The sequence below is a fragment of the Rattus rattus genome, chromosome 8, assembly GCF_011064425.1.
Source record: "Rattus rattus isolate New Zealand chromosome 8, Rrattus_CSIRO_v1, whole genome shotgun sequence".
Lineage (NCBI taxonomy): Eukaryota > Metazoa > Chordata > Mammalia > Rodentia > Muridae > Rattus > Rattus rattus.
The window spans coordinates 52,124,527-52,135,655 of record NC_046161.1 but is presented as its reverse complement, the minus strand read 5'-3'; the positions used below and the strand labels follow the sequence as shown (position 1 = coordinate 52,135,655).

Genomic DNA, 11,129 nt, shown 5'->3' with positions numbered 1-11,129 from the left:
GCCTGTCTCTTCCACTTGTGCTCTAACGGGGGTGCCTGCCTGGCCTCTTTCCCTCTTTAGAGCTCTACCCACTGGCAGTCTTAGGGAAGATGTCTGGCTGACCCTTTAGGTACTTTTGTGCTCCCTCCCATGTGGCCTGCTTGTTTTGCCCTGTCTTCCTAGCCAGAGGCACTAGAGCCTGTGGGATACACGTCTGGAGTACCGGTCACATGGAGAGATGCCCACTTAGGTTACACTGACGGTCGGTATAGGCCTTACCTACATCTACAGTCACCCACTGAAGTTTCCATTTCCCGGAATAGGCGTAATAAAACTTCACAAAGAAAAGGGAGTTTCAGTTCTCCTTAAGCTATGATCTCATCTTTCCTGCAGATACCTAGGGTACAGTGCCAGCTACCAGGGGACTGCATGAACACAGAAAAAGGCTTGGGTTCCTTGGGTAAAGCAGCCCTGTAGGGCACTGACAACTGAACGCTTACAGGTAACTCATGGCCCAGGGGGGAATCAGGGGAGCACAGAAATGTTCACTGTTGCTCTATTTATGATAGCCAGAAACTGGAAACAGCCCAGATGTCCCTCAGGGATGTTACACTGAGAAAACCTGTCTCAAAACTGGTCCCCCAAATAAAATACTAAATAAAAAGTTTTTTTTAATTACATCATGAACTTTGCAGGAAAATGGAGGGAGCTAGAAAAAAATTATGCTGAGTATATCCAGACCCAGAAAGATAAATATGGTATGAATTTACTTCTATCTGGATATTAGTCATTAAGTAAATGATAACCAAGTCACAATTCAGAGAGGTAAGGCATAGAGGAAGGGACCAGGGTGAACACAAAAGGGAGGGGTAAATAGATTTTATGGGTGGACTGCAGGAGGGATTGAGGGGAGGGGAATAAGAAGAGCAGGTGGGAGGGGGAGGGAGATGGTACTGACGGAAGGAGCATGGGGAGAGACAGCTAGAATTGAAGGCTATCTGAGGAGTGGTATGGACACCAGTGCAGTGGAAACTTCCTATAATATATGAAGGAGATTCTAATGAAGTCTCCAGATAATGAGGAAGATAGAACCAACCCCTACTGGACACCTCGTCACCAAACAAAGCTTCTAGTGCCGGGACTGGGTTTCATCCGATTGAGTTGTTGGCCAGAAGGGTTCCATGGTGTGGCGCTTTGAATAGGAATGGCCCTCACAGAGTCATGGTTTTGAATGCTTGGCCATAGGGTGTGGCAAGACTAGGGTGTGTGTGCGACCTTGTTGTAGGAAGTGTATCACTGTGGAGGAAACCTTTGAGGTCTTCTTTACTCAAGCTGTGCCCAGGGTGGTTGTCTCCTTCTCGTGCCTGCAGACCAAGATGTAGAACTCTCAGCTCCTTCTCCAAGACCATGTCTGCATGGATACTGCCATGTTTCCCACCATGATGCCAATGGATTAAACCACTGAAGCTGTAAGCCAGCCCCAGTGAAATATCCTCCTTTATGAGAATCGCCATGGTCATGGTGTCTATTCACAGCAACGAAACCCAAACTAAGTCACACGGAGATCCCCAAATAATCCAGGCTGTTGCCAAGACAAGAGGTTGCTCTCAACAAAATAATAACCAGCCTCCATTGCTGAAGACGAGATCCACACTCATTAAACATGGGGAGGTCCAGCTGGTGCCTACAGAGAACCTTCACTCCCCCACCCCACCCCCATCCCACAAGTTCTAATGTGTATAACACAAAAAGGTGCCGATCAAACCACAAAACCTTTGTGGGGCCCATACTGGCCCTGAGGGAAGTGCCCAGGTCAGATAGAGGACCCACAGCAATACAGTCAGTATCTAGCACCAGGAAAGACAGACGGATGCACTTTAGGCCTGGCACAGTAAGAGGGCCCCGAAGAAAGCAGACTACAAGGTGAGGGCTGTGGACTTGCCAGTTGGTTTGGTTTTTCTCTACAACCCTCTCTGGGATGTGAGATTCACTTCCTAGCCTTGAGTTGGGGGGTCTATGGGTGGACAGAAGCCAGCTGAGCCCAGCGTCCGGCCTCCAGCTGCATCTTTCTCCTCACCCAGGGAGGCAACAGCATCCGAGAGACAGCAAGGGGGCTGCCCTCAGTACCTCCGATTCCTCTCTTGAACAGGTTAAGAGCCCCTCACCTTGCTCTTCGGTAAGTCTGTATTTGTAGTCATGCCCTACTTCTCTGGGAAATCTGTTCCCCCACTATAAAAAGAAACATAGAGCAACCCACAGCTACATCACCCTGACTTCCAAGGCTGTAAGACACCCCGGAGGAAGAGCTTCACATTCTCTGAGGGCCTGTGTCAGCCTCTAGTGTTGGCCCTTGGCTGGGCACAGGACCTAGCAGACCCTCCCTGGCCCACCATACCCCACAGCCAGCTGCACTTCTCCATTCCACACTGTAAATGCCACATTTATTTGTTGGAGACTCCAAGCCTCTAGTAAACACACACAGAACAGCAGGGCTCTCCCACATGCTGCCCTGAGGCCAGCTCCTCAAACATGCAGGATGGAGCTGGTGGATGAGGCCCAGTGTCTTCAGGAGCAGACCCACAGGAAAAGCAAACTGTTCTATCCCATGCCCTCCCCACCCAGCCTGTTCTGGCTCGCCAATAGGAAGACGGGGCCACCTGGATCCACTGCAGTAACCTCTTCTTGGGGGCTGCCCTCCCTCACCTTCCCTTCCCTCTGGTCTCTCTGGATGTCAGAGTCATAATCCATGTGCTTTGATCCTTCCCGTGGCTGCCATTCAGGCTGCTTCTGTCAGGCTTCTTGTCTCTCCAGTCAGGTTATCAGCTGGGCGGGGCGGGGCAGGCTCTCTGTCTTCGCTCTGTGTAGCAACTCAGGACTAAGCATTTGTTGGGGATTGATTGAGCAAAGGCCTGTCCAGAGAACTACCACAGGTTAAGGTGTGGGACACCTGACTCAGCTGTGACCAGCCACAGATGTCTCCCAGCCTCCCGGCTTCTCCTCATTGGGCCCGAAACATCTTCAGGTCTCAGTTTTCCATGGCCCAAACCAACATCTCCTATTCTAAGAGGCTTCTCTGGCTTGGCACCAGGTTCAGGGCTCGGTGATGGATGGACAGCTAACAGTGCTACTTCAAGGCCTTGAGGACAGCCTCCAACTTCATGACCACCGCCAGGTCACCCTTCACCTTCAGTCGCCCGCTCATGTAGGCCCCCAAGGGCCGAAGTTCCTTGCACAACAAGGCCTGTAGGTCCGCCTCAGCCATCTCCACCACCACGTCAGGGATGCCATCAGGAACTCCATGCCCCACTCTGCCTTGTCCTGTTGGGAGGCAGCATTAGGATCAGTAGGAGGGAGGAGGATGCTGTGTGGGGCGGGGAGGGTAGCACATCCCACTAACAGTGGCAAGCGCTGGTTAGTTCAAACTCTAGAGCTGGGAATGTGGGCTTACACACACACACACACACACACACACACACACACACACACACACACACACACAGAGTAGAGGTGGGCCAGGTTCTAATACAGTGGCTTTAAATCTCACTGACTGTGACCACTTGTTGCTTCAGTTTGCAAATTTACGAATGACAAAGAGGTTCACAGTGACAAGTAGGTAGAGTGCTCAAGGGCAGAGCCCAGCATGTGATGGGCTGTATATGAGGGCTCCCGGTGATCAAACTGAACTGTCCTGCTGATCCCAGGGAGACCAGAGCCCAGGTTGTCATTATGGGTTTATTATGGGTCCAAACAGCTGTCAGGAGCAGGTGAACAGTCTCTAATAGACCATGGGGGAAGGGCACAAGCAACCGGAGTGGAAAGGGACGGGAAAGGCAGAGAGGACAGACACACCTGTAGTAAGGTCCAGGAAGTAGATACTCTGGGTGCCACTGGGCAAGAGGACGTTGAACTGGTAGCAGGCCCCAACCTGGCTGACCAGTGACTCTGACAGGAAGGGTTGCAGGGCAGTGAGGAGCCCCTCGGCCACAGGCTGCTTCGGGCTGGGCTCAGTCCCAGCCCCAGCACGAGAGGCAGGTGGTTCCACTTCGTTTATCATTTCCAACGTGTCTACACAGGAGGCCAACAGGGTTGGGGAGGGTGACAGAGGACAGGTCAGTGCTCTGCCAAAGGTCAGGAGCATGCCAGCCCTTTGTGAAGTTTCTTCTTGCAGCCCTTAATCCTCTGTGGAATTGCCTCCTCTCCTAAGAAGCTGCCTCTTGATTCCCAGCAAACAGCCCAAACCCATGCGTTTGAGCTACTCTGACCTGGAGCACACAGCCCTCCTTCCAGCTACCCTTGCAGGACTGAGGCTTCTCCTCACAGAGGCTACCTAGGGCCTCTACAAACTTGCATCCTTGGGCTCTTCTCTGTGCGCTCACTCTGGTCAGCTCTACAAATGGGATAGGTTATATCAGGTAAGCCAAAGGGACTAGAAGGAAAGAGCTGCCACACTCCTTACCTGGCCCTGGGGACGGAACACGTCCTACTGAGGTCATACTTCCCCCTAGCAAGTGGAGGGCCAGCTGTTGGAGGGTGCTGTCCAGGCTGGGCACAGCTAGGCTATCCTGCGGTGGCTGCAGCACAGCCTCTACGGCCAGCTCGACACGGTCTACCTCCAGTCCCCATGCTCTGGTCACGTCATTGATCTCCAGCTGAGGGCAGTGAGGGAAAAGGGGAGAATCATTGGATAAGGCCCCCCGTGAACATCTTCCCTGGACAGCTCACTATAGCCACTCATGAACATGGAATTCAGCGAGAAGCCCCAACCATTTGGCTAGGCAAGTGCAGGGCGGGGGAGGGAGGTGGAAACTCTAAGTGGAAGGAGATGGGACCTTCTCAGCAAACCCCAGTCAGTAGGCTCTAGAAAGTTCTCCTTAGGTTCTCACGTATGGATTGGGGTACTGGTGAGAACTGAGGGTTCTGGGTAGCCTCTTTCTGCTCAGCTGGGCTTGTTCTAAGACCGCAGAGGGGAGCATAGAGACACGGAAGTGACCAACCAAACAGACTCCCTTTTGGGAGACAGACCCTCCTGGCTGCTGTGTAGTCACTGTGTAGGAGGAGGCCGGAGTGGAGGAATGGTTTCACACTGCAGGCAAGAAATGAGAGGGGCTGGGCAGAGGGCAAAGGGGTGAGGTGAGCCTTGGAAACTCTTGAAAAAGTCACAGGAGAAGAGAACGGGCGGTGTCATGGGTATGGATGGCACAGGGGTGGAGGAAGACGGGCTTCTGGCTTGGGTCCCCAGGGTCATGATGGTGGCATCCACCTGGAGAGGACGCATGGGGTGGACAGGGAGGGAAACAGCTATGTTATAACTATTGGTTTAGTAAAGATGATTTACTAGGTTTTCAAAGGAAAGGAAAGGGGAGCAGGGTACACAAGCATCAGAATCGCTGAGTGCCCTGGAGTGAACTCTCCCGAGGCAGGGGAGTGTCAAAAATGAGAAGGCTGATGACAGAAATCTGGACACTGGAGGGCAGAAGACAAAGCAGGGTTGGGGGTAGGAGGAAGCAGAGAGATCTAAAGTAGAATGTCGCCGCTAGACAAAGTAAGGGCTGAGAAACACCCACAGCTCACACCAGACGGGGGGTCAGTGTGGTGACAGGCAGAGCTACCTCATCTGTCTGGAGGGGGAGGGACAGAACCTTCTGGAAGTTAGGGGACAAGGGGTGAGAGCTTGAGTGAGGAGGTAAAGAGGCTCCCTGGGAGAGAGGTGGACCAGACAGGGCAGAGCCAGCACAGGGAAGAGACTCCAGGGGGAGGCAGGAAGCACAGTTAAACAGAGGTGCAGAGGATATGGACACTCTGCCTGGCGTCTCCTCTGACCTTGAAGAGTCAAGGTAGTCGGGAAGAGCAAGGGCTGGGGAGGCTGCAAGGGAGCAGTGGGGGGCTGAAAAGCTGTTGGTCAGAACGTAACTGGGGAAGAAGAGGGGAAGTGGCAGCTAGGGAGTGTGTGGGAGGGGAAAGGGACATGGGGGATGTACACTTATCTGTATGCAGAGGGCTCTGTTCCTGCCACCCACCAGAACAGAAACCTGGAGGGCTCAAGGCCCCAGGCCGTGATCGTGATCACAATGGCAGTGAAGGGAAGGGTACAACAAAGCAGTCAGGGGCAGTGGCCCAGAGTTCACGCTAGAGCCTTTCTCCTCAGGCCACGCACATGCTCAAATGTGCATAGCCTGGGCCGCCTTCCATTCCTCAGCTTGGAGTCTCGCCTGGCTTCTTTTCAGGTGGTTGTGGCATTGAGATGTAGTGAGTCATGGCCCAGCGTAATCTGGTCCTCATTCAAAGTGACCTGGCAGAGGAAGCCAGGCCTTGCTGCCAGACCCTGGGCCCCACCCTGTGAGAAAGCCACCTACCAGGAGCTGGTCACCGATCTTGAGCTTCTCCATCTGGATCTCCTGCAGTGGCCTTCTGAGAAGGGCCTTGGTCATGGCGTTGTGGGCTGTCATGCGAGTGGCTGCATTCAGGTCCTTCACAGCCATCACGGATAGCACTGGGTCCCAGATGCGGAACTGGACATCAGCTCCCACAGACAGCACAGCCCCATCCTTAGAGGCCAGCTGTTTCAGAAGACCAGGAGAGAGAACACATTAAAAGGGCTGGAGGCCACTGCGGGGTCGTACCCACTGAGACTACTCAGCTTGGCCCACCAGCCTGGTAGCCAGCCCCTCAAACGCAAAATGTTATCTCCAAGAAGGTAGAGTTAGGGAGAGGTCAAAGCCCCGGTCTGCCCACAGTTCACCATGCACAGGCCTCATTCCTTTTATGCGGGGCCGCTGAGAAGCCTCTGACCTTGCAAGGAGGGACATTGAAGGCTCGGGTCCTCAGATCCACCCTCTGGAAGGAGTCAATGAAGGGCAGGAGAAGAACCATGCCAGGCCCCTGGGGGTTACGGATCCGGCCCAGTCGAAACACAATCATCCTCTCGTAGGTGGGCACAATCTGTCCATGATGGCAAAGCAAAGGGTTTGGAAGTGGCTGGCCTCGGCTGGCCAATGTCATTTGCTAGGTCCCTCTCTGCCCCCCACACTTCACCCAGCCAGTCAAATGCCTTTCGTTGTGTATAGTGTAGGCCAGAAGTCAACCTGGGCCACTTCCCATTTTCCTGTTCCTCTGCCATGAGGTGAGGGACTTCCGGTGGTTTACCCTCACCACTCTGATGCTCCGGTCAAACACACTGGGTCAAGCAACCAAAGGCTGACACACTTGTGAGGCTGAGAGCCAAACCAAGCCCGCCCTCTCGACTCTGTCACAGCGACAAGAACACTAGCGCACTTAGCTGTGCTTAGACAAGAGACACTGGGCTGAGAGACGGACTCAGCAATTTCACAGCCCGTCAGTGAAAGGGGCATGATCTGAAGACAGAGCTCAGTGACGGGCCATGTCTCAGTCACCACAAGTACTGACTTGACCAGAGAAACTTCACCTCCGGGGCCCGACGCTAGTCATGACTCATTCCAGGGAACGGTTTGCTTTTGGATTAGTCGAGGAAAAGGCTGGGCTGCTCTAACAAATGCCCTGAGCAAATGGCTTCACCACCTTCAGATCCCTGGATCCCTTTGATAAAAATAGTTAAGTCTAAATTGAGAACTAAAGGCCAGAGGCCAGGCCACACACCCGTGGTTACAGGACATTTGCTTCAGTGGTACCATAGAAGTAGGATCTGGGTTCACCTCAGTGCTCTCTTCTAGACCCACAAACATGGAGGTTTTCTAGGGACTTCACGGCCTAGGGCCATGCAGAGGGGAAGGCCTGCCTGGGCGTCGCCTACCCTGGGGCTTTCAGGTGTGTTGCTCAACTATATCTGTCTCCCCATCCTCACCCACAAGCACCAACCCGAATGCAAAAGGAGACCCGAGTTTCACTATACGGTGCATGCTGGGTATGCTGGGTGCTTTTCTTTCAAGTGGTCCTGAATCGAAGGGAGGATGATTTTGCAAAGGAAGTGTATGTGTCCAGATTCCAGGACTCAGGAAACATTTCTGCTCTTTCCTGCCTAAAGGTTCAGTCTGGGCTTCAGTTTACTCATCTGGAGGATGGGAACTGCCTTAGTTTTTTCCTGTTACTGTGAGAATCACCGTGATCAAAAGAAACTCAGGGAGAAAAGAGTTTATTTGGCATCTGGGTTACAGACTATCACTGAGGGAAGAAACTAAGGCAGGAACTCAAGCAGGAAACTGAGGGGGGCCACAGAAGTGAAAGCAGAGACCACAGGGGAAGGATGATTAGTGCCCAGTGGCTCAGGCTCAACTGTCCAGGGACTGCACCACAGGGGGCTGGGCCCTCCTACACTAGTCAAGCAATCGAAACGCCTCCAAAGATGTGGCCACAGGACGAAGGCAGTCCCTCGGGTGAGGTTCCCTCTTCACAGGCAAGTTGACGGCCAGGACGAGCCATTCATTACAAAATGAGCAACCCTCGACTTGCCTATTTCATAGAGGTGTGACAGTATTTAGAGGCAAGGGGCCGAATATGGGGAATCTATTCATCGATGCGTTCACTGTGCCTCCCAGCTCCCCCACAGCATCCAGCCAGCCTTACTTACCTTCAGAGCAAACCAGCCAGAAATGGGAAAGGTGAGCAGCAGCAGCAAGAACCCCAGGAAGCTGATGAGGCCATGGCAGAGACAGGAAGGCCAGCTCTCGGGCGCATCTGAGGACAAAAGAGGGGAAGCGACCATAGAACACCAGATGGGCCTGGCAGGACAACTTCGAGTACAGTGTCCCAGAGTACAGTGGCCGTGTGTACCTTTCGCCTGTGATCTGCTTCAGAGGCTCCCTATAGCTAGTTAGGGGCCTCCACCATAACGAACCTGTGCAGCCAAGATTTTCCTCTCCTAAGAAGCGGCACAGAATCTGAGAAAACGGTCCATGAAATTTCTCTTTGCTGGACATAGCACGAGTCGACAACCCCTTGTCTAGTGTGTACCGCCCTCCAAAACACGGGACAGAACACTCATGCTGGGTGGAACGGACAGTGCTGGTGTTAACACATTCCACCAGCAGCCCCGTAAGTGTGCTTTCAAGGGGTCCTTACAGAGAAAACGCCTCAGCTAACAAGGATAAAACTAATTGTCAGTAACAGAGTGGGACTAAAGTGTCCCTTTCTAGTTTGACCTTTATTCCCACTGTAATATCCTGAAAATATGAAATATCCTTTAAATATTTTTTAAATGTGTGTTTCAATTCAAGCCGTTTGGAGGCTGGGAAGATGAGGCTAAAGCCAAGGATTCTGACGCCCGAAGAACTGAGAATCCAGAATGGGTGTTGAGTAAACAGGCCCAGAATCTGAGGGTGAGCTTGCTATCTGCTCTCTCCTCCCCAGCCCAGTACAGGAAGGCAACAAGAGCTGTCTGTTCTATCCTTCAAGAAGCCCCTACCTGCAGGGCATTCTAAGTCTTAAACCAACTCCTGACCTCTTAGTCAGAGGCAGTCTTAAGAGCAGAGGGCAGAATGGGGGCGGGGGGCGGGGAATTCATTCAGCAATACCAAAGCTTCCAACACACTGCCAATACCGGAGAACCACAGAGGACCCTAATACTCCAATGTCAGGCTGAGAAGTGTGAGCCGAAGGAGCCACAAGAGGCTTTGGAGAGAGAAAGCAAACAAGCCGGGCAGCTTGCAGGCCTGGCGTTCTGTTCTGTGCATCTTCACCAGGACACAAGAGAATCCTGCTCCCTGTGCTGCTACCCTAGGGTGACTCTTTCCATTTTTGTACAGATGCCTTGTGGGTTGTGGCTTTCTCTGCCTAGGGCTCTGTTTTCTTTCTAAGCATGATGGGCTATCCTGGAAATAGTAACGTGGTGGGTTAAGGTTTGGGAAGATAAGATTGCTCGGCTTCCAAAGCCGCAGCTGGTGGCCCTAGGGAAGACAAACCAGTAGCAGCATCCTGACGCCTTGTATGCCTCCCTTTTCATAGCCTATTCCCTTCACTCTCCTTCCTTCTAGAGGTAGAGTACAGGCCTGGGAGGTACTGACTAGTCCCTCTGTCCGCAGTGCTGGGCAGCCACTCACCGGCCCCCGGCCCCACGCCGCCGGGCTCTGGGGACAAGCAACCCTTCTGCGAACCCAGAAAGCCGAAGCTCGATTGCTGGAAACGATCAAAATCCCCTAAGGGCAGTGCCCGGTAGCCCGACCTGCCAAGCATGACTTCTAACTGGGACACGCCCAGAGCTTCCACTGGGAGCCTGCCCTGCCCAGCCCGTGGCAGCTCCGCCCCTCCTCGTCCCCACTGCTTCCGGCTTCACTCGCACCACCACAACAGTGGCTGCGTAGGATCAGGAATCAGGCGGGATCCATGCCCGCCGCCCCACAGCACCCCCTGCGCTGGGAGGACCGATGGCCGGAGCACAGTTTGGGGGATGTGGCCTTGGTTCTGAACTAAAGCATCTTGAGGCGTCCTGACCACTTCCTTCCTGAAGGAAACAAGTAAGTTTGGCTTTAAAGATGCATTGCAGGAGCGTTTTCTCCAGAATCAGGGTAATGTTTTTGGCCTCAAACCAGTCCTCCAAACTCAACACATTGAGGGATGTGCTTATCCAGAGTTAGGCTTTCTTCTGGTTTGGTCAGCAAATTGGTCTCCGCCCCCCCCACCCCCCACAGCCAAGAAAACAGAGCCTGTCATACAGACTCCTGTCTTTGTTTGCTTAATGATGGTAGATCCAAGTCACTGTGGACAAGTTGAACTCAGAAGGCCTGAACTTTGGTATAAAAGAAAAATTTCACATGCAGACACCTCAGGAAACATGGCAGTGGATAGTGTTGGTGGCAGTGGCGATGGTGGTGGGTACAGCACAGAGTTATAAGACAGGAGGGCTATCACGGCATTACATCAGACTCCTTGATCCAGGCACTTGAGGCAACTTTGTCTCTCTGTGGCTTTAGAAAGCACAAATGAAGGTAGAAAGCGTACTCCAATAGGTTGCTGGGAGGCTGACAGAAGGCTATCTTACAAATCGAGGAAAGGATGAATCTTTCCCAGTCTTGCCTCCCCAGATCCATGCCATAGCCCATTTCTAAGTCCCTCTACCTATGACTGCTATGCTGGCTAATTTTATGACAACTTGACACAGGCTAGAGTCATCTGAAAGGAAGGAACTCCAATTGAGAAAATGTCTCTATAAGGTTGTGCTGTAGGCAAGCCCGAAGAGCATT

At 52.8% G+C, this 11,129-nt stretch overlaps 1 protein-coding gene across 2 annotated transcripts; it reads right to left on the bottom strand.

Moving 5' to 3' along the window:
• Positions 1–2,398: 2,398 nt before the first annotated feature.
• On the bottom strand, positions 2,399–10,201 carry Stoml1 (stomatin like 1). Of its 2 annotated transcripts, XM_032910399.1 has the most exons (7): positions 9,990–10,201; positions 8,522–8,628; positions 6,769–6,918; positions 6,333–6,536; positions 4,436–4,628; positions 3,829–4,044; positions 2,399–3,297 (listed from the first exon to the last, which is right to left on the bottom strand). In XM_032910399.1, exons 1-7 carry the CDS (start codon positions 10,120–10,122, stop codon positions 3,104–3,106), a joined length of 1,197 nt encoding a protein of 398 aa, XP_032766290.1. In that variant the 5' UTR covers positions 10,123–10,201; the 3' UTR covers positions 2,399–3,103. The 2 variants fall into 2 exon arrangements, with proteins under 2 accessions (XP_032766290.1, XP_032766291.1); XM_032910400.1 differs by lacking the exon at positions 6,769–6,918.
• Between the last annotated feature and the right edge of the window lie 928 nt (positions 10,202–11,129).